The 24,548-nt window shown below is 44.7% G+C and overlaps 1 protein-coding gene across 1 annotated transcript in view; it reads left to right on the forward strand.

Annotated features, from left to right (window-relative positions):
* AKT3 (AKT serine/threonine kinase 3) overlaps nucleotides 1–24,548 on the forward strand; it is a 1,072,603-nt gene that overhangs the window by 976,663 nt on the left and 71,392 nt on the right. Inside the window, exon 12 of the mRNA XM_078648582.1 lies at nucleotides 6,479–6,566. Within this exon, the coding sequence (XP_078504708.1) occupies nucleotides 6,479–6,566 (88 nt within the window). The remainder of the gene's footprint in view (nucleotides 1–6,478; nucleotides 6,567–24,548) is intronic.

Genomic DNA, 24,548 nt, shown 5'->3' on the forward strand with positions numbered 1-24,548 from the left:
TCAAGTCACCAAAGAAGATGTAAATCGAACTGTAGATAAAGTCCAAACATTGCACCAACTTCCATTAACATCAAATGCAAAAAATAAAAAACTTGGTGACGTTCAGAAAAGGAGGGATTCCTCATGATACATCTCAAGGGTCAACACCAGATCCTTGTGATACCTGACTTTTTCACCGCCAACCGCCAGTAGCTCCAATTGCGTAAAGTAGTGAGAGCAGGCTCCGCAACCAGTCCTCCTAAACACACACAGCTTGCCATGCATCCGGACATGCTGGACACATACGAACTCCAAAGCTGGATGAGAGCAATGGCCAAGCACAAGATGGCTGCATGTAGTGGTGAGCCTGAGGGTGGCACCCAGCACGTTAATGCAGCAAAGCGTCCAGCAGCAGAGTTCCTGAATACCTAGCAACGAAAACGTCGAGGAAATGTCTCTGGGCGACAAAACAATGCAGGTAGGAGTGCGCGCTAGACACGACTCGTGCCAGAGTCTTTAAACTATTAAACCATACATCAGCAGTTTAACTGCCATTGCTAAAGAGCGGGGGCCTCAACTGACAAAAACTAATTAAAAAATAAATAAAAATTACCTCACCGCACCTGACCTGTTGCGGCTATCCATATGAAGCATGACTTCACACGAGTGTCATACACTTTTACATTAAAGTGCAAACTAATGCTGGGTACACATAGTCTGTAATCCATAACACAGCGCAGAGACCAGGCACATAATTTCACATTAAAACTTGTTCCGCTTTGTTTTAAATAAAGGTTCCACAAGCAAAAGTTACCTTAAGCTTCCATTCCAATAGATTAAGTATCCTTTGACTAAAATCTCTGGTTCACACGTGCAGGTTCTTAATAATATAGAGCCACAAATATGAAACCATTCTTGATACTTACAGTCCACAGAAATGAAGATGGGAGACATAGCACGCCTGGGTTGGGGCTGTCCGGTGTAATGGACACTGGTGAGGTTGCGAGGCGTGCTGCTCCAGTTTCTTTTGTTTCTAAACTAAATTCTTTATTTTCAACACTTCCTCCTGGAAGTCAACCGGTGCGGTCTCTGTGGTCTTTTGTGACCAAGTACTTCTGTGAATTTTTCCGTGTGCTGTCTGCGATTGTAATTCTTCTTGCTTCTTTACAACTTGAAGACTACTTAAATCCCTTCCCGCATACAGACTATTTTCTTTCCAGTCATCTTTATCTTCTTTTGAGGACCCGTAGGGCATGCGTTTTTCTCCAGATCATCACCAAAATGTAATAAGTTGGTTCCATGAGTAGAGGTGACACAGCAGACGTAGCCAAGTAGTGTCATTTAAGTTATTTATTTGAGTCCAAAACATCAATGGTGGCAGCCGCCCCACCAGGAGCAGCCTGCTAGCTGCTCAGCCCATCATCCAACTGTCAACACTCACACCAGGCACCCAAGCATTCCACTCATGTCCATCACACCAACATTCCACACATAACACTCACACTGGCTGAGCAGCTAGGAACCAGGTAACAGGGAACATTATAAACATAACAGGAAGATACTACACGCTGCCACCCCTGGAGATCCCTGTAGAGCCTTGTTGACAGGGATAGCCTCTGTTGGAGTAGATGCTCCGAAACTTAGCAGGGTCCTGCCATTGCCTCGTCTGGAGCAGTAAACTCTGGAGGGGGCTTGGTACTGGCCATCATCCAGCCAAGCGCCACAACCAGTGCCGGTGAAAACCCAGGATCTGAAAATGTGTTTTTTAGACTCCTGAGCCTTCTCCAGGGAGTTGAATGTGGCCACAAATGTTCCTAGCTCGCTTATATAGTGATCCCTAAAAGTCCCGCCTGGGGACGGGGTCCACCTCTGATGTCACCTGGTACCCCCAGTTTTGGGTCTATTTTGTTTAGCAGGGACCTGTGCCTTTCTGTGGAGATAGCACAGTTAGCGGTCCCCAGAAATTTGATGGCCCACTGGGCCCAGCTTGCAGGCATAAGATGGAACCATATGCCTTGGAATCTTCGGCTATATCTAAAATCTTGGAAAGGGAGGCAGAAACGTAGCTTCGCCGGACAAGAGTGCCAGGAGTAGTCTATCCCCTTCTTCGGATCTCTTATATGCTTGGCCTGGAAGGTGGCCATCCGGGCCTCAATTTCCTGCGTTAGCTCCACTTTGCTGTCCAGGGATGGACTAGGACTCTCCGTCCGGAGGCGTTTGTGTATCTCTTTATCTAGGGACTTCATAAGTTATCCTGCCACATAAGCGGCATGTCTAACTTTGTGGCAGTAGTACCCTTCAGTTGTGTGGGATCATCATCGCCCGTGTGTGTGGGGGCGGAGGCGCGCCAGGGCCAATCCGGCTTGTTATCCCCATCGGAGGCCATGGGGTGGTTGTCCCCATCCATGGGGTCGAGAGACTGGGAGCGAAATACTATGCAGTTGCCCCTCTGAGATCCCCAAATCTGGGATGGCAGGAGGGGGTGGGTGTAGCTGATAAAGGCTCTCTTGAGCCTGTCAGAAGTGTCTAGGTCAACCCCAGGTTCGTGTGTGCGCTTTCATGTGCTCTTTGCGGGGGTATCAGGCAGCGTTAGAGGTATAGGGACCAAGGGTCCTCCGCAGGAAGAGTTTAAAGTATTTCTCTGCCATCTGCAGGAGCTTCTGCCTTAAGGGCGCCACTACATCAGATACAGCCCTGTAGATGGATGTGTCCATCACTTCACAAAAGTTCTCATCAATGGGAGGTAAGTTATGCTCTCCTCCTCTAGGTATGTTGTTGCAGAGATCTGCATTACGAAGGGTAATATTTTCCTCTGCCACAATGTAAAGTTATTGTATACCATATTTGTTCATTTGGTCGATTGCATCAACAAAGTATAAAATGCAAAAAAGATATTTACCAAAAAAATAGTAATTTTCAAGCAGGGGTCGCCCAAGTAAGTATTAATTGTCAGCTATAAAGGCCAATGGAGGGACTATAGCCCGGGGCACACCCAGACGCTCACTGGTTTTAAGTGGGAGGTGGCAATGTGTAACTCACAGTACACACTAGCATGGGTCGGTGTCCCTATAAGCCTAGGCAGCGTGGGCTTTGCTGTGCAAGCCATCATATGGACGCCTGCTGGGGTGTTCGGACTCCATGCGATTGGGGCTACTGTTGGCTATTAATTGCACTCCCTAAGGCTGAGGCACTAGCGGAGGCGCTGTTCTGGTTTTGAGAGCTACTGGCTAGCTCCGGCACAGTGAGGAAAAATATGCGCTGAGCACTTTGAATTCCTTGGTTTGCAACAATCTCTTGAGGCCGACGGACCGCACCTTACCACACCATAAGCCACTTCACGCCGCAGCGCAGCAAGTTTGAAACTAAAGCTGCCATGAAGGCGCGACGAAGTGTTCCTGCGACTGATCAACAAAGCAAATATTATCATAGTACAATAAAGCCTGTTGCAATGACAACAAAATCAATTAACAAAAGGCACTAAGGCCAGTCCGCTTATCTGTAGGCTGCTGGAGCTGTGAACTAAGAGGGAATTAGGAGCGTCTTCACACAAGGATAAAGAGAAATGCGGTTTGCTGATTGGATGGACTCAGTGTTATTTTCTTTCCCAGTGGTATATGGGAAATGTAGTATGGTTTTATGTTCTAATAAGACTGCTGTAATAAAAGTTACGAAAGAACTGCATAATCCTCGCCTCCAGTCCTGACATAGATTTCCAATGACTTTTTCACCTACTTAGATTTCTAATCCCTATAAATTATTTAATCATATTTAGGGCTCCCGGTTTTATGGTATTTATTTTTTGTACATTTCCATCTGTATTTATCCATATTTCGTTTTTAGGTCTCGCCTAGACGAAAGCAAAGCGAAGCTTTGCTGTCTATGGCGAGACAACTTATGTAGTTACTTTTGGGGGAATGTGGACAGCAGAGTTCCACGCGCTTTTCCTGGCCGAGATTTAACCTCGGGAGCACGCACGTCGCCGTGCCTCATATTCCCATTCGCAAACAAAGCCTCACTCACGCATGCGCACATACACAGCCATACACACACTGCATACACACACGCACCCCCCCTTAAACAGACACACGCGCACACAGACAGACAGACAGACAGACAGACGCACGCACACACACACTCAAACAGACACACACCCCTCCTCTCCCTCAACACACTCACCTGTTCTGGCGGTGCTCGGCGGCGGTTCTGCCTCTCGGGCGGCGGTAGCGCTTTGCGGGGCTCTCTCACCACATGAGAGCCCCGCCTTCCCCATGCGCCCGGCCGCTCTTCACCCGGTCCCCCATCTCGGGACCGGGACTCAATCAGGAGCCTTCGTGGCTCCTCGGGCAGTAGTTTCTCTCTCCCTCTCTCGCCGCGATGGGGCGGGACTTCCGGTTGGGGTTGGGATTGGCCGGCTGCCCAACCGCTTCCGGGTCGTCGCAGGCAGCGCGGCAGCCCGGCAGGGACTTGAACAAACTCCTGGGCTGCGGTGGTGAATTAAAGGCACACGAGGGGTGGGCTCCCTCCCTAATTTAAATATGCCGCGAGGAAGGCACTTGCTCGTTTTTTTGTTGCTTGTGGGTTTAATCTCAGTGGGTTTTGAATACAGTCCGACATGTGCCTCGTTACAACCAATTTGGAACCCTGAGCAAACGAGAGTTTGCGCTCTGAATCTGGATTACGACGTGTGTAATGCCGCACTTTTTCACTGAGTAAATTTAGCAGGTAAAGCTGGTACTATCCGAGTATTGCCGCTACTGATGAGGTAAAACGGTGTGTATGTAAAGCGCGTTGATACCTACGGGTTATGCTAGCGCTATATAAAACTTTTTTTTTTTTTTTAAACATTGCTGAATGAGTTCACACCCACCCCTAACTGGTTCTCCTTAATCTATTCCAAGGCCTCTGCAGTCCCTGGCTTTAGGTAGGATATTTTAAAATGTTGTCCGGATAGACCGAGATCCAGGAAGTATGCGACTGTCGGAATCACATTCTGAGCACAAGACTGCAATTGAAACTCACTTTATTTAGAGTTAATAATACGAGATTTTAAAAGATAAGATTAAAAAGATACAGCATGTAAATAATATATACGAACACAATATGTACAGTCAAAGTTAGTATGGTTGCATGAAAACGTATAAATCTTGTTCTTCGTGAAAAAGTGCATAGTAATTGTTGGTATGTGCAACAAGGCACCAGGGATTTAACAGCTCAAGCTGCGCATAGGAGGGGGGGGGGGATATAACGCTCCAGAGGGCCCCATTCAGTCAAGACCACTTCATCACACTGAGCGGGGGTGGGAGGGCTTCATTTCGCTCTCGGCGCGAGTCACACAGTCTGCGTTGTTGGGCTAGAGCGGCAGGAAAACTCTATGGTGGCGAGAGCCAGAGTGTCCATGCTTCCTGATGCCTTGCAGTGATGCTCTCCAAGCCGTGGGTTGGGCTCCTAGGCCTGTGCCGAGCGGCGCTCTGTCCTGCTGCGCCTCTCGGTGGTGGCGCTCCCGGCTGGGACCACCGAAGGCCCTGATTTTATATTAAAAACAGAGCATTGGACTGTACCATTTACCACTGAAAGGCAACATTTCTCTCCATGTGTTCCCATACCTGGCGTGCCACGCAGTTTAATGCTTACTTTCCCTCCATGTTAAAGAACAGTGGATGTTTCAGTACCCAGGCTAATGTGCTGCATAGCTAAATACATATAAGGTCCCAAAGGCGAGACCGATTGCATTGCAAATGCTTGTTTGGCCTTCTTATTGGTATTTATCCATATTTATTTTGTGTTTTTAGCATAAATGGAGTCCTAAAATGGTATATTTCCACATTTATTTAACTCTTAGACGTGCACTCATAAGTGTAAAGCCTGTCGCGTTTTAGCAAATTAAACAACCAACAGTAAAAACGGAAAACTGGAAGCCTTAATCATATTTTATATTCCAGATTGTTGGGCACTTTCAATAATTCTATTTCAGCAGTGCATTTTTCTACCAAACTGTTAAACTATAAATGTGAAATAGTTCACTCTTCTGTTTTAATGCCTGAGCAATTCTGTTGTCTCCTAGGGTTGGGAGAGAGTGTGGAACTTCACTTCTACAAGCTTTGGGTTCTGCTTTTTTAACTTCTGAAATTTCATAGTATATGAAGGCGAAAATACCAATGTAAAAATTGTTTTGTCATCTGCAACACTACACAAATTGTAAAAGAAGTGTATTTTTCAGAGTTTTGTGGAATGCTAATTCTTCACACCCCTACTATTCACTATGTACTTCTATAGAGTATGTCCGTCTGATGTTTTCCCAGAGAAAGCAGAATGATATAACATATTTTGCCCTAATTCATCTATGTTCCCAAAATCGCCTACGTTGTTTTCCTCGTTATTTTCATTGCGCAAATATGGAGAGGTGCAGTGAGGCACACTTGGAAAACATCTGGCAAGACATGAAGGGACATTGAAGGCTGATGTTTGTTTAAAGTGAAAGTGGTTTGTCTTTTTTTTCTAGGCTTGGTGGTGGTCCAGAAGATGCAAAGGAAATCATGCGGCACAGTTTCTTTGTCGGCGTAGATTGGCAAGATGTTTATGATAAAAAGGTGGGTGTTTCGAGGATTCTAATTTGATTAGTCTCGTTTTAAGTCAGTTGCTGTTTGTCTAGCTTGGAAATGCTGATTTAAAAGGTTAGACTAGTAAATTTACCCTGGTCTGTATTCACATATTCTGAACATATCTGTTCACATATTTGCAAAGTACATTTGATAGAGGTGCATGAGCTGTCCCAGAACCATTGTATTTTAAAACAGCCAGCTTGTGACATATCCTTTATAAGAGTGTATTGTCTGATCTCCCTGATTAACAAAAAAAAAACAATAGGCGTGGCCTTCACTGCCAATGCCTGTTTCGTTTTTCATGTTTTTGCAAAATTGTATTCCTGAGTAAGATGCCAGACCCTCGTCAATCTTAAAAAAAAATAATAATAATAATTGGCTAAAAACTAAAACTGTTTTTGGTCTCAATAAGCACACATTGACATAGTAGTCGCAGCACTTAAGGGAACTACTTTGTTTGCGGATGTGCTTCTTGTGAAAAGGCTGAATGCTGTCACTGACATTAGCCAATGGCAGAAGTCGGATGGCCATTTGCCCATACCATATGCTGTATTGGGAAGATGGAAAATGTGAAGAACCCAGACTGTCAGTCATAATGATGCCCAAGATTTTCTTTTCGTTTTATAGGTTTCCCAAAATCGAAAACAATGACAAAAAAATCTGTTTTACCAAACAACAACTAAAATGAAAAACGCTTAGTCCATCTTCCCAAAACAGCACGAGTTGTAATATAGCGTTTTCCCCATTCAGTTATCACTTTCATTTTGTGGTGGTTCTTAAATTGTTCTCATTAAAATGGGTAAAATTATAATATTCCGAATTCAGGAGACAATAGTTTGTAGAGCTGAACGAATAGTTCCTTACCGACTATCCCATGAAATAAACACAGTGCTGAAAACAGTTAAAACATTTGTAAGAAATATGTCAAACGCATCCACCGGTAACTTTATATCATTAATGTGTTTATATATTGAATCATGTTCACTTGAGTCTCGGGATTATTTACAATGTTCATAGTTTTACTAAGTATCCTGCTATCGATAGACTGAGAATAACTAAAGACACACCGAAAATAGATCAGGTGCTCTCATTTGTTTTTCATTGTTTGCTCTCCATCTTTTTTTGGCATAGGAAAACAATGAAAAAGTTGGTTACTGAAGCAAGATCTTCATTTTTTTTACAAGTTTAGTGATAGACTGCAATCCTAGGGCAATTTAAAAAACTAACAATTTAAAAAAAATATATTTCCATACAGTCATGCCTCTAAACTCAGATGCCAATCAAGTGCCAACAAGGCATTTTATACACTTCAACATTTCGGCTCTACTGGAGTAAACAAAGCCAAATATTAAATACGAGAACCACACTTATGTAAGTTGTTTTCTGTGAAACAAGGCCTCTGTACGAGAGCCACAGAAAATTGCTGGTTTTTGTCATCCCCCTCCCCACACCCACCATAGTTTACAATAGCTGGGGCACCAGTTACTAGGGAGTGTGCGGGATTGTCTGCAATTACAAGTGGGACCCTAAGAAATTTCTGAGGGAATGGCTAGTTGCACCCTCAGTTCCCCTGGTTCTTCCTCATTTGCCCCCAAAATTTCATCTGGAGACTCCACCTGCTTTTAGCATTTGGAGTCGCCATGTGAAATGCCCCCACTCTCTGGAAATCTCAACCTTGTAATCCTGGTTCGGCCAGTAACCCCTATTACTGCTGAAATTGTGTTTGCTGGTGACCTCGTAACGAGGCCCATGGCATTTATTTTTGTATTTTTTTAACACGTTATAAGTGTGCTGTTTTCATCACAGCACTCAGTTAAACTCAGGGACACATATATATATATTTTTTTTTAACCTTTATTTTCAGGTTTTGTCAATGAGAAAAAACAGGTAAGGTGCATTTATGTATACACAACACAGCTCAAAGTCATCAATTCGTACATGTAGCCGGGCACCAACACGGCAAGAAAAAACATATCAATATAATCTCACAAGCAGCACAAAAGACCTTCCCCCTTAGGTTTCGGACCATTCAGATATGTGAATGCAGCAAGGCAACAAATCTAAGCAGTAACACAAGTGTTCAGTTTAGTCCATTATAGAATTAAGTATTCACACATGCTTAAAGAGGCCGTAGGTAAAAATCGAGTAATCCCATCAGTCCGAGTCCTTCGGGCCAATCCATCTTAGCCTGTATTATATCATCGAGCAGCCACTCCCCAATCTTGTACTCAGTTCTTAATTTCGCTGTACCATATCTCGTACGAGGACGTGCTATGAACTATTACATGGAGGCATTATGATCGTGATTCGTGTGGTGTCTCTGCGTTACCAGGGTCATCTCTCTCTAGTAGATAGCACTGCAGTGGAGCCCAGATATCAGTTGGACTTGAGGAAACCCGAAACCGTTCAGCATAGGTAGAAATCTGTTCCTGACTATATGTAAGATCTTGTAGCCAAGTCTTAAATTTTGGGGCTCTACCTCTTCTCCACCTACACGCCACTCTCCTTTTAGCCACAAGGAATGCTAGTGCAATGAATTTACGGTGTATTGCCTGTATCGGTTCCTCGTATCCCAACAGGGCAAGGATTGAAGAGGGTTCCACTACTGTATTTACCATCTTGGATATCGCTCCAAACACCTGGCGCCAATAGGTCTGCACACCCTCACACTCCCACGCCAAATGCAAGGGACACATATATTTTTTACCTGTTTTAACAGCAAGGTCATGATTCATCATAACACCCTATTTAGGCAACACAATCTCCATAGACTCCACTACATCAAAATCACCACTACCCAAACTTCCAGTATCCTGAATGCCACCACTTTGTAAATATTATATTTAAGACTAAATAACCTAATTTTAAACGTAACCATGCTTTCCTAAACTATCCCTTCCCTTCGCCTTACATCTCATGGAACATGTAACCCTAAGCCTAAACTGTACCCAGAAACAGCTCTAAGCCTAACCTTAGACATTATCTTCACCCTTACACTAATGTTAACTCTAAACTAAATTTAGATTACTCCATACACAGTACTGAAGTCCAAACCTACCCCAAAACGGTCCCTTATCCTAACCCTAAGACTTAGGCTAAGTCTGTTATCCTAACCTAATTCAAAATTAAGTCCAAACCCCTAATCCTATTTTCTACCCCTTACCCTAAAATTAAGACTCCCTTTTACTGTTACCCTTCTCCTAAACTTAACTATACTATTTACTGTGTAGCCCTCACACTTATGGATCATTACTTCTCCAGTATTAGGGGTGTCTTTCATAGATTCACATGCCTGAATCATTCCCCGTCGTCGGAGTAGGAGTCCCACGGTACATAAAAAAGCAGTAATATGCCATTTGTACATAACAAATAACAGTTATAATAAACCAGGAAGTAAAGTAGCCTCAGCTACCAAGGAAAAAACTTCCACATTAGTGACTGTCCAAGTCATTATGTTAGACCAAACTGCAGCCAATCAGGCCACAGCTCCCACCAAGATACTCTCCCCAGAGACCCAGGCTGTCAGATTTTTTTACCGCACGTCGTGTGATAGGGAGTCTCTCTGAGCTCTGCTCAGTTTTTTCTCTACACTTGAAAGTTCTCACTTTCAAACATGTCTACATCTAAGTCCCTTTTCAGGGCCTGTGAATCTTGTGGCAAGGCAAGGCTGTTCAAGGAGGACCCGCATACTCTCTGCATATACTGCTTGTATCCTGATCATCAGGCTAAGGAGTGCAAGATTTGTCGCACTTTTCCCACAAAAACCCTCAGGGACAGAGAGGGTCGCCTGCTACTGTGGATACAGCGAAATAAGGATAAGGACTTGCCACTCTCTGAGGTAGGAAGTTTGGCCTCTATGTCTTCTATGGGATCTAGAAAAAGAATAGCTGAGGGTAAGATGACTACCCCTAAGGCGAAGGTGGCGAAACAGGCCCAGCACACTCTTGACGCTGATGAGCCTTCTACCTCAAAAGTGAAGAAAACCTCTGAAAAATCCATTAAGCCACCTGTAGCTAAAAAGACTGGGTCTTTATTGACACCTCAGAGGCCTGTAACCAAGGCAGCAACTTCTCTGCCGGTTTCCTGTCAGACAGCCACTACAGTGACTTCTACCATGACTTTTTCCTCACCAAAAACATCTTTGGTGATGTCCTCAGCGTCCTCACCAACTTTTGTTCATGTCCAGATTCGTCCTATCTCGTCGACGAAGAAAGTTTCACCGACCGTCGACGAGCCTCCGTCGACGAAGCACACATCAGCGTTGACAAAAACCTTACCGTCGACGACGACTTTACCGTCGACGAAGAAGTCCTTACCGTCGACGACGTCACCGTCGACGAAGCAGCCGTCGACCATCCCATCGTCGACGAGGAAGACCCCGTCGACCATCCAGACGTCGACGAAGAAGACCCCGTCGACGAAGAAGATAGTTCCGTCGACGGCCCCATCGACGGCCCCGTCGACGAAGAAGATAGTTCCGTCGACGACGAAAAACGTCTCGTCGACGAAGTCTCACCAGCCACAGTTGACGACACAATCAACGACGGCGAGTTCATCTCTCACTACAAAGTCAACGCCACAAGACTTCCCAGTGGCTCAAGACAATCCAATAACACCTAAGCTATCATCTTGCACAGATATCCAGGTCTGGTCAGCAAGAAGCAACGTGATATCGCTGCCATCTCCAGCCACTACTGCGGCACTACTACAAAAGCGCCCATCCCAGTCTGCATGTATGTCGCCATTAACAATGCCAGACAGGCTCTTGGATTCCGAGGAAGAGGACTCTGGTGATGAATTATTTCCAGCAGCCAAGAGTCCATCTGACTTGCTGATACTAGTAAAGGATCAGGAAGAAGAGGAGCAAGTGACACAACCGCCCAGGTTGGATACTGCACCACCACCAGGGACGCAGATGCCTATGGAACTATTTAGAAATTTAATGTCCATGTTGGACGATTACTATCGCTGTTTCCCGCCCTCAGAGTCGGGCGAATCACAAATCTCTTCCCCACAGCCTAGAGTAACCCCGAATTCAATGCCTACTATACCAGAAGAAACGGGGCATACCCCATCCACACCGGTGCCCTATAACCAACCGGAGGATGAGAATACTGAGGAGGAGGCTCAGGAAGAAGGTGAATTAGATGAATCGGATTCGTCGGAGTATGAAGATTATCAGGCTGACTCACCTTCTCCAGATGAACAACCAAAGGCTGAATCACCACCGGTGGATATTGCGAATTTCCATAGAATTATGGACAATGCAACCAAGAGATTTCTCATTACCATGGAGACTAAACAGGACAAATGTTTCCTGTACGACTTTAAGAGTTTGTCTCAGAGGCAAAGTTGTTCTATTCCTATCATAGACTTCATTTGGAAAGAAGGTCAAAAGATCATGGCCACACCAAATTCTTTACCTGCAGTTTTACCTCGAGTAGATAAAAAGTACAGAGCACCAGCTTCATCCCCTGCTTGCCTGATTGGACAGGCCAAGACGGAGTCAGTCATTGCGCAGGCAGCTCAAAAGAGGGCAAAGAACCCGTCGTCTCAAATCGCCACACCAACGGACAGAGACGGGAGACGACTCGATACCATTGGAAAGAAGGTATCAACGATTGCAGCGACCACAGTGAGGGTTGCTAATTCTATGGCAATTCTTGGCAGGTACGATAGGCAAATGTGGTCTGACATATCGCCATACATTAAGAAACTGCCTGAACCAGACCGGTCTGAGGCTATTAAAATCCTGCAAGAAGGAGAGTGTGCTTCATCGGAGATCATTGATGCTGCAGTGGATGTAGCAGCTACAGGATTCAGACAGTTGGCAGGAGCCGCAGTCCTTCGAAGAGAAGGATGGTTGAAATCTACATCCTTTAGGCAGGAGGTACAAGCCAAGGTGTTAAACATGGCTTATGATGGCGAGTACCTATTCGGCTCGCATGTGGATGAGGCTTTGCAGGCCATCAAAAAGGATACAGAAACTGCACGATCACTGGGTACTCTGCAGTATCGCAAGTCTTCCTTTCGTGGCGCTAGAGGAAGAGGAAACTTCTCAAATAGGGAAGGATATTACCAACAACGTTCCTATACGAACAACCAAAACACCCAGAGGTACCAGCCATATAAGCAACAACCTTATGGCCAAAGAAGAAATTCTTATTCACAGCCCCGAGGGAAGACCACATATCGGGGTAGAGACAACACCAACAAAAAGTGAGAATCACTTCCTGCCGCCACTGTGTCCCAGCCAAAAACGAATTGGAGGAAGAATATCCCTACATTGCTCAAAATGGTCAAAGATTACTACAGACAAATGGGTGCTGGATGTAGTGTCCAAGGGCCACATATTAGAATTTGTAAAGACCCCTCCAAATTCACCCCCAAAAGGGCCGCCCCCAGCACATCTCAAAGAACTATTCATCCAAATCAATACTATGATTCGAAAGGGGGCAATCGAGAGAGTACCTCAACACCAGAGAGGAACAGGCTTTTACTCTCGTTTTTTCTTGATACGCAAAAAATCAGGGGAATGGCGCCCAATCCTCGATTTGCGTGCCCTCAACAAATACATCAAAAAATAGACGTTCAGAATGTTAACTCTCCAAGAGATCCTCCAGTTTTTGGCAGAAGGCGACCACTTGGCAACACTCGACCTTCAGGATGCCTACTTCCACGTACCTATCTTCCCCAGACACAGGAAGTTCCTAAGGTTCAGAGTGGCGGGCAGGGATTTCCAATTCAAGGTGCTTCCCTTTGGTCTACGTTCAGCCCCGAGAGTATTCACAAAGATGTTAGCACCAGTAGCGGCCCACTTACGATTGCAGGGTATTCAGATATACCCGTATCTGGACGATTGCCTTATCAAGGCCAATTCAAGGCCAATTCCTACGACACAGCAAGCGAACATGTCCAGAAATGCCTTTGCCCGCTTCAAAGCCTGGGGTTTTCAGTGAACTTCGAAAAATCAGATCTGATACCATCACAAAGGAAGTCTTTCCTAGGAGCCACGCTGGATTCCAAGCTCGCTCAGGTCTTCATCTCAAGCGAAAGACAGGAGAAGATCCGAAAGATGGCGACCACACTCCTCAGAAAAGAGTGCGTTTCTGTTCGGAAATTCAAATCTTTCCTAGGGATGATCTCATCGTGCATCCATCTCACTCCAAACTGTCGTCTGAGGATGAGACCCTTGCAAGAGGAACTCAGTCACCAATGGGTGCAGGTATCAGGTTCCTTCGAGGATATCATCACCTTAACACCTCGAATGAAGACCACGATCCGGTGGTGGAGTCAGAAACACCACCTGCAAGTGGGTTGTTCTTTCCTCGCAGAAGTCCCCAGATTCATAGTGACCACGGATGCCTCGCTGGAAGGTTGGGGCGCTCACCTTCAAGGGATGACGATCAGTGGAAAATGGGACAGTCAACAGAGGAAATGGCACATCAATCTGTTGGAATTAAGGGCCATTTTCCTAGCCATAAAATCCTTTCAGGCAATTCTACAAGGCTCGACAGTGTTAATTCGAACAGACAACACAACAAGCATGCATTACCTGAACAAGCAGGGGGGCACAAGATCAGCCCGACTGTCTCAACAGGCTCAAGAGATCTGGAGTTGGGCTCTGACTCACGACATCAACTTGTCAGCGGTGCATGTCCCAGGAGTAGCCAATGTGCTGGCGGATTCACTGAGCAGATCCAAGAGCAACACTCACGAGTGGGAACTGCATCAGCCAGCGCTGGATCGGATCTTTCAGAGATGGGGTCTCCCCGATCTGGATCTTTTCGCAACATATCAGAACAAGAAATGTACACACTTTGCGAGCTGGATTCCCCACAGAGAATCTTGCGGGGATGCTCTATCAATGAATTGGGAGCGGATATTTGCCTACGCCTTCCCGCCAATTCCATTGATTCCCAAAGTCATCAAGCAGATGAGGAGACAACCGTGTCGAATAATTCTGATTGCTCCACGGTGGCCACGACAGTATTGGTTCACACAGCTTCTTCTCCTATCAGAACGCGAACCGGTCCAACTGCCTCAAATTCCAAATCTTCTGACAATTCAAGAAGGCAGGGTGTATCATCCAGACCCTCATTCTCTGAAATTATCGGCTTGGCTCCTCAACACCATGAGTTTGCACACTTGAACATTCCGCATGACTGTCAAGAAGTCCTAGCCAATGCTAGAGCACCTTCAACGAACAAGACTTATAAACTTAAATGGAAACGCTTTTGTGTCTGGTGCCAAACTATGAATTTACACCCCATGAATGCAGAACCGGAAAAGATCTTACCCTTCTTTCTACAGTTGGCTAAATCAGGTTTGGCGCACTCCACACTTAAAGTGTTTTTAGCGGCCATATCCCGATACGGTCAGGATGGTACGAATTCTCTATATTCCTCAAGAATAATCCAGCAATTCTTTAAAGGTTTATTTCGGATGTTTCCGCCAATACGTCGTCCACCCCCATCTTGGCACTTGAATATAGTACTCGCTCAGCTCATGCGCCATCCCTTTGAGCCAATCCATAAGGTTGATCTCAAGTTCATCACTTGGAAAGTTGCATTACTACTGGCGTTAACATCAGCCAGAAGGGTGAGTGACGTGCAGGCGTTCACTACTAAACCACCTTTCTTGCAATTCACAAATGACTCTGTGATGCTACGTACCAACCCAAAGTACATGCCCAAGGTGCCATCGGATTTTCATTTAAATGAGCCAGTGATACTTAAGACATTTTTTCCCAATCCACAGTCACCAGCTGAGCGGACTTTACACACTTTAGACATTAAGAGATGCCTTACGTTTTATCTTTCAAGGGCAGCTGCCATCAGAAAGACGGATCAGCTATTTGTAGCGCATGGCAGACCAAGGCAAGGCTGTGCAGTGACAAAACAGACTATCGCCAGGTGGGTCTCATCCACGATAGGGCTCTGCCATCAACAAGCGGGTAAACCCTTACAGACCTTACCTAGAGCGCATTCTACGAGAGCAGTTTCCTCTTCAACTGCTTTGTTTGCTGGTGTGCCTATCCTGCATATTTGTAGAGCTGCAACATGGTCCAGCAGACACACATTCACGAGGCATTACTGTCTGGATTCTTCAAGTGATACCGATGCCTCGGTGGGGAGAGCAGTCCTGCGCAATCTTTTTCAATAAGGTGAGCCTCTGATGATCTCTCCCACTTCCTATTGCTCTTTTGACGCTTTCATATGTTATTACATTGCTTTATTTTCATGCATGAAAACTGTTCCTTTGGCGTCTAAGAGCGACATATTGTATTACTGCTAACTACTCGGATTCAGGCATGTGAATCTATGAAAGACAACCCTAATACTGGAGAAGAACAATAGTTACTTACCTGTAATCTGTGGTTCTCCAGTATTGGTGTCTTTCATAGATTCACATGCACCCACCCACCTCCCCTCAGAGTCTCACCCAGACTGTTTAGATATATATATATATATGCTCTGGTACACTCCGGTGCTACAAAAATCTGACAGCCTGGGTCTCTGGGGAGAGTATCTTGGTGGGAGCTGTGGCCTGATTGGCTGCAGTTTGGTCTAACATAATGACTTGGACAGTCACTAATGTGGAAGTTTTTTCCTTGGTAGCTGAGGCTACTTTACTTCCTGGTTTATTATAACTGTTATTTGTTATGTACAAATGGCATATTACTGCTTTTTTATGTACCGTGGGACTCCTACTCCGACGACGGGGAATGATTCAGGCATGTGAATCTATGAAAGACACCAATACTGGAGAACCACAGATTACAGGTAAGTAACTATTGTTCTTCTTCCTCAGTAGCAGAAGTTTTCATGTAGTGATATTTATGTAATGATACATCGGTGTAGTATGTTCTCTTCACTGAGGATGTACCTTCTGAACATCTTGCCTTCGCATCACACACTAAAATAGATTCACATAAGCCACAGACAATAACCTGTGTATCAATATTATTTTAGGTTTCAGCTTCAAAATTCTCCTCCTCTGGGGATGAAAGAAAAATATTTCATACAATGCAAAAACATCTAAAGATTTAAGGTGTGTTGTAACTGAAGGCCTCTAACGTCGTCTTATGATGGACAGCGGCGGTAGGCCCTTTCATTGCTACTGCCAGGTACTGTGTCAATGGGTAAATTATGTCCGTGTGCAATGATGACTGATGTCATTGGGTGGCATTGCCAGTTCCATTGTTGCTCTAGAAGGAAGAGGAGAGGCTAGTTTTGTATAGAGGCAAGATGATGACAATGGCTTAGTGGGTTAAAGGCTCACCACTGACATTACTATAATCTGTAGATCACATGTTCTAATCCCTTCAAGGCCTTACATGGTTGGTAAAAGAATTGTCACAATGCAAAAGCATTAAAGAAACAAAAAATGGAAAGGCTCCATGTGTCTGGGATATTACGAATTCCTTTACAGAAATTCATAAACACTTAAAGATCCCAAGCGATATCAAAATCAAAAGGGCAAGCGTCCAGCTACTTCTGGGTTAAGATCTTGGAAATTGGATGTAAGTCACTATGCTGCTCTTTTGCATATTCCATTTTTGAGTTCTTTTTTGTTTGATTCACAATTTCAGGACTTAAAGGGATCAGTAGGAGATAAAAAGGCACTGATGCTGCCACCCAGACAAATCAATCCTAGCCTGACATTTTGGCAGATGGCAATTTCAGTATCAGCAGTTTAGCCAGTAATACAAGACCTTTCCAAGGAGGACTGGAGTTTTCTGTTATGAAAAATCCCAGCCTGCAACACCCAGTAAAACTGTCAGTCAACCAAACTCCTAAAGAACGACTTTATAGGCCAGAATTTGAACAGCACATTGGAAGGTAGAATTGCACTATTTCTAGATCACCGAGGCCCTTCAAATTATTGAATTAGTTTAATCTCTGGAAATCAAAGAAATGCTTTCAGAGAACATAATAATAAGATCTCTGTGGCCTATGGAACCATTACAAAAGACGAAATTAAAAGGGTCAGAGGATCTTCAGTGAGGGGGAAAAGCCATACAAAAGGGCAATACCTTTATTTGATTCCGTTAATGTTGGGATGCTAAATGAAGACTTCAGGCCAGTGTTGAATCTCAAAACCTTGAACAAATTGCTTGTGCATCAACCATCTAAGGTAATACTGCAATTTATAATTCAATTGATCAAGAAGGGGGATTATCTTGTAACACTTGACCTAAAAAATGCCTACTTTTTTTTTTTTTACATTAATCTGTTGACACAGGCGATGTTTACTTGGCCAGAGGCGCATCTCACTTCTCTGTAAGCAGTGTATCAGCCGGGGAGGGGGAATGGGCCTTCATCTTTCTCAGTCACTAGTTTTCATTTTTCAGCTTCATCACAGGATTTTCCAAATGATCTGCAGGAGGTGGAGACTCCATGATAACCCTGCTTGTATCCCCAACAAGATTCTCTTCTCCTGTTTTTTTGTTCAGTGGTTTCATCACAACAGGCATGGGAAGGAGGTGCTGTTTCAATACAGTGACCACAGGTTCCGCTGTATGCTTTTCCACTAATTTTGGTTATTGCTCAGGTACTAATGAAAGTGTAGCAAGAGAAAGCAGAGTTCATTGTAGTAGCTCCAATATATTCCAGGAGCTTTGGTTTCTTTGTCTCTTATCCCTAATAGTGGAACCTTGTTGAGATCTTCCATTAATTACATCCCCTTTTCACTTCTCTCACAAATTGGTAGGAACACTACCAAGGTTAAGTTTGGGGGCTTGGAAACTGAGCAGAGCAACTTCAGCATTTCAAAAGAAGTCTCCATAGAGCTTCAGAGGTTAAACGCCCTTCATAACTGAAATTATAAGAGACATTAGAGAAGCTTTCATTTATGGGATACAAAAAAAAGGGATTGAGTCCTGAAAACGTTGATCTTTTTAAGATTATGGAGGTTTTAAGAGATAGGTTATTAATGAACCTCTCAGTAACCAGTTGAGGGGACATTGGGTGCCTATTAAAGATTTTAGATATGGAGTGTATCTATCTAAGATTATTGCTTTAGTAGGTGGTTCTATAAATCGTAAGCCCATTGTTCGATATAGTTTTCTTCAATGGGACTTAACTATGATCTAGAAAGTATTGCAGAAAGAGCCTTTTGAGCTTAAATTGTACATGTCTTTTGATCAGTTGTCTGCAAAAGTGCTATTTTTATTCGAAACAACATTGTGATGTTGCGTGAAGGAATTGGGAGCTATTCTAGATCATTAGCAGTAGTGAGAGCTAATCCATCTTTAAAACATAAAGTGTTGCCCAAAGTTCATTAATCGCGGGACTTGATGCGCCATCTCCTCACAGATTCAGTTCAAGATCCAGGGATTCATACATTGTATATGCAAATGGCACTAAAAATGTATTTGCAAAATTTGCAAAGGACGTATAAAGTCTGGTGCACATTTTGTAAAATTGGATTAACCAGGGCCGTGTGAAATGCCAAAAGCAGGAACTCTGAGTAGGTGGATCCAAATGCCTAAAGTGAAAGCTTAGACAATAGCATTGGTCTCACTTCTAGGAGAGATTCAGGCTATGTCTGCTCGAGAGATGGTTGCGTTGTGGGCGAAGTTTGAAGAGGTGTCCCTTTATGGTATTGTTGTGCAGCCAGTTGGGTAATTCCCAATATTTTTGTTAAACATTATAAGCAGACTTTCGAGGGTCCATGCTCAACTGAAAGCTGGTGTTTGAATGCAGGGCATGTTTAAAATATGGTGCATGATTAAAATTGAATTACTATAAATAAAAGTATAATAACACGATGTTTTACAGAGTGATTATTATATTTCAAAGGTTAATAAATTCTCACATGTTAACACTAATTATGAGGAAGTCTGGCGAGAGAGTAATGTTTCAAGTATGCGCCTGTAATATCCGTTACCTTGAATCTAGACTAACTCGTCCACTCCTTAGAGCCCACCGTCCAAATGCAATGACACCTCAGTATGCTTGTGATTGCAGAATGTGCAAATGGAGGAAGGGTGGTTTATCCTGGGGTTAGGGTAGGCTGATGTCATAGAATAAAGATTAAAAAAAATACTATGAGGAGCTACTGAGTAATTCTGTTAAGTGAAAATCCTCACTCACATGTAAGGACTGGGACAAAGATGTGTAGATTCAAGATAATGTAGATTACCTTAAGCAAATTCAAGCTAGTGGAGTGCTACACTTTAATCATAGGAAATGTTAATTAAATATAAAGGCATTCAGTATGCAGAAAGTTGTCCACATTGAGTTTCAAAATAAATTTAGTGCCAAAATGATTTACACTTCTGTTTAATGAAGACGTGCAGCATTTTTAGATTATTTGTTAACTTTTACTTTCAGTCTCCTAGTCGAAAACCCCTCACACTCATGGGATGTCACGTCCTTTAACTGATCACCTTTGAGCCTATTTATCTCACTTTCCTTGGTCAGTAAACCCAGCCCTCCTGTTTTGCCCAGCTTCTGAAGTGTTATGGTAGTGTATGTGCTGTTGCTGAGTGTCTGGTCAGTTACTAGTCTTACAATTTGGAGGTCCCCCTGAGGCGCAAATCTCATTCCTTGAGTTTGTCACATGGTTCCTATTAAGTATCAAATTTTAAAGTATTCCCTAGTCAGTAAGCCTTCCATTTCATAAAAATGTTTCCCTTGAAACATATGCCCATTTGCAAACAAACAAATATTTTTCCAAAGAATTTGCTCTAGTAATGTTTCTGTTATCTTGTCTTATTATTCATTTCTAACGTGGGATGTTTTGTTCCTTTCTCTTCAACCGAATATTGATGATTTTGTTATAACCTTAACAGCCAATGATTCTGTTGGGTTTGTTTTACGGATGAACTTTAAAAAAAACTTTAGGAGTCAACAAATCAGATATGCCTACGGTGAATTGGCGAATTGGAAAAGTTTCAGAAAATAAAGCAATTAATGAAAAGGATATTGGGACCACTACAAAGTGCAACTCATAATCAAAGGTGATAGTAAGATGGATTGCTGCAATTTGCAAGCATGAATGTAGAGTGAAGAAGATAGTACAAACAACAAGAGAGAACTCAATAGACCCAGATAATTATTCAGCCCCACAAGAAGAGCGTTGAACAGTCAAGAGAGAACAAAGTGTCAACCATATGACACTGAAAATAGTTTACCAGGGATATTCATCAGGATGCAGTCAGACATTTAGGGGTAGCAACCCCTATAAGTGAAACGAAAAAATCCCAAATTATTGTACGTGTAATTGCATGAATTATGCAGGTACATGGGTGGCTGACAGAAATTAAAAAAAAATTAATAGTCCTCCGGGTAAAATCCGCTTAACCTAAATTGAAAGAAGCAGAAAAGGGGAATCTACAATAACAATAGAATATATCAGGAAACTTAATATAATAAATGGACCCAAAAAGGTGACCTGCAAGGAAGCCAGGCAAGGTTTCTTCTATACAAGTCAGAAGTAACTTGAACAAGCATCTGCAATGCAATAGGTTTCGTATTTATGCGAGTTTGCGCTATTGACATTGCAAATAATGCCTTTCATTTTTGTTTTTGTTTTAAAACCTAAATAAAAGGCATTGCCATTTACAATGCCAATAGCTTAAACTCGCGTAAATGCGATACCTTTTGCATTACAAATGCTTGTTTGATTTGAGTTTCACACTCCATGAGAATGCGTGTATTTCCCAGCTGTCTCACTCATGTGCTTCTCTCTTCTTGCACTTGGTGTTGCTCTCTGTCACCCATGTGCTTAACGCCGCCCACTCCATGATGTACAAGCCTTCTGTACCTCCCCCCCTTTGCGGTCTTGCCCGTGTGCTTCTCTCATACCCGCTCAATGCTGTTCTTTCCCGGTTTACTCTCAGATGCTCCACTTTGCTCTCAACGTATCTTGTGCTGTCCTCCCCGCCCGCGCCCTCCACTTTGCTTATTCACACTGCGCCCTCCGTTTTGCCTCCCTGCACCCCCACCGCCCCATGAGGCCTGCCCCTTGTGGTATTGCCTCTCCTCCTGTCCCCAGTGTTGCCGTCACCTTCACTGCTTCAGCCTCCCAAACTCAAATCTTGATTTTATGCGTTTTTTTTTTTTTAGTGACCGACCCACCTTGGATCCGGAACTAAAGAAATAGAAAGTGATTGTGTAATTTTGTAGGCGAGTACATGCATGGGGTTTGCACCCAGAAACATGTTTTCTTTTCTTTAGTCACGCTGCTCAGCATCGTGGATAATGTGCAGCAAACCAGTGCAGAGTCGACTCTAGTCTATTGTAGGCAGAAGGGGAGACTGGCCCTGCAGAGGGGGGGTGGGGGTACAGACAGTAGGATGCTCATGTACCGGCATGATGGGGGGCGGGGTAAGAAGAGGGGTGACAGGCACGAGAGATGCAGGATAATCAAAAGGAGCACCGCCAGCTGGACACAGGAGGAGAGGGTGACAACACCCGCAGACAGACAGCGAGACAGACAGCCAGAGGTAGGTGGGGTGAGAAGGGCTGAGTAAAGCAGAGGGGTGAGAGGCGCGGGGTGCCCTCAGGGACCCAATCACTCACCACGTAGGAGGATCCGCCCTCCCCGCTGCGGGTCTCAGTCTCTGGGATGGAGAAGTGCATGTCCCCCGGTCTTGTGCACCACGCTCCTCTTTCCAGGCACGGCACGCGCCGTCTCGCGCCTGCCCCTCCCACACACCTTCCCCTCTCCTCACAGCATCACAGACAGTGGGCGGGAGGGAGGAGGCACGGACAGTGGGCGGGAGGGAGAAGGCAGGACAACGGGAGAAGGGGTATTTTATTTATTTATTTTATTTATGCATATTTATATAGCGTGGACTATACCCGAAGGCATCGAAAACGGACAGTGGGCGGGAGGGAGGAGGCACGGACTGTGGGCGGGCGGGAGGGAGAAGGCAGGACAACGGGAGGGAGGGGGATTTTATTTATGCATATTTATATAGCGGACTTTACCCGAAGGCATCGAACACGGACAGTGGGAGGGAGGAGGCACGGACAGTGGGCGGGAGGGAGAAGGTAGGACAACGGGAGGGAGGGGGATTTTATTTATTTCTTTTATTTATGCATATTTATATAGCGGACTTTACCCGAAGGCATCGAACACGGACAGTGGGTGGGCGGGAGGGAGGAGGCACGGACAGTGGGCGGGCGGGAGAGAGACGGCTAAAAAAACAAGGCCAAGGGAGAGAGGGAGGGCAAGGACATGGGAATGAATGGACGGGGGTGGGATGGGAGTGTGTGTAGGGATTCGGGGGCGTGTTTTTCGTGCTCTCCCCTTCCCATTGGCTGGAAGGTAACATTCCAGCCAATGGGAAGAGGAGAGGGCGGGGCTTAAAAAAAGACCCAGAAACGCCCCCGAATCGCGTTCTCACTGGGAAAGACTGATTGACAACGCTGTCTTCCAATGGCTAGCCTCCATTTATGGAGCTAGCCAATGGAAGAAGGGGCGGATTCAAGTCCCCATAATGTAAACAATAGCTTTCGCCTGGGCATAGCCCTGCTTCGCAGTGCCACGGCCAGGTCGAAACCTTAAAAAAAGAAAGTCCTTCAGCAGAAAGCAATTCTATTTTACTGACCTCTGCTGGTCGTGTTCTATAAAGACAGTTACATTGAGGCAGTTGAACAGAAAAAAGGTCCCTAAGCAGAAACAGACAAGTCTTAGAGCTGATCTCCACAGGTCACAAAGTACATACACATAAGTATATACTACAGTATATATACAAAAGTATATACTAAAGTATATACAAGAGGTCTCGAATGCTCGACCTAAAAATTGTGATAGATTGCATGAATATGGATGTGAGCCACCGTATACCATGACTAAGCTATATCAAAACGGCTAGACTATTGGACTGGAGCTAGACCAATGACCTGGTCAGTGTGACTGACCTTCCCCCACACAGGTCCACCACTAAGTGCTCGCCCCCGAATTCAGTTACAGGGTGCTCGAGGTCCTCCTCCACCCACAGGATCCTGCCTATGCCTTACATCCCTGGCGGTCCCGTGGGAGAGCACTCTGCTCTTCTGACTCCCGTTGATTTTTTCTGTGCCCTTTTTTCTCAATATGCTCTTGCCGCTCTTTTCTTTCTTCTGTCCTCTTCCACCTTGCGTTGTCTCAGATGCTGCTGCCCTAGTGGAACCTCCCCTCTCCAGTGTCCTTCCAGCTGACACCCCTTCCCCTGACCCTTACTAACTGGGGGCCGCTGGCACGCCAAAGGCAAGCCCGTCTGCGCCCAGACCGCAACCAGCGCCAGGGACACTAGTCCACCGATCGGCCTACACTAAGACTCCATCACCCGCCACAGTCTGAACACCAGACGCAGCAACAACTGCCAGCTTTTGACGCCGAGCAACATCCAAGGCCCGATGATGTCGACACCGCACCTTCACCCACCTACCTACCTAACTACCGCACCCAGCCTACCGGACATCACCGCTCACAAACCACTCAATGGCATCCTCAAAATATACACAAGCACACCATAGAAATCTGGGACCTCAACGCCACGCGCCACCATTCTCAAAGAAGCCTGGACCAACGCAAACTCTGTGCCCAACATCACCACCACCATTCCAGACCGATACAAGATCCTACTATCACGATCATCCAATTCAATGTATGGACTCTGAAGGGTGGAGAGACTGAGTGGTTCGCTGGATTAGAACTCGTGACCTTCAGGTTAATTAAACACACCACATCACTTCAAACATTAGCATAATCTTTAAACAATCGCCATTTATGAAGCGCTACCGCCATCATGTGGTTACAATCTAGTTAACTCCCCCCTAGGCACGTCGCCTTTCCTTTCCTAACATTAGGGATGCAGTTCGTGTTTCCTTATACAACAGGAGTATAATATTGAAAACGTGCAAATGGCATCAAGTTAATGCTAAGAGCTTTTTTGAGTCCGGTAAAAATATGACCGGAATTCTAGCACATGTAGACTTTAACGAAATAAAAAGTATTCTGATGTTACAT

This window comes from Lissotriton helveticus, chromosome 6 (genome assembly GCF_964261635.1).
Source record: "Lissotriton helveticus chromosome 6, aLisHel1.1, whole genome shotgun sequence".
NCBI classification, from domain to species: Eukaryota; Metazoa; Chordata; class Amphibia; order Caudata; family Salamandridae; genus Lissotriton; species Lissotriton helveticus.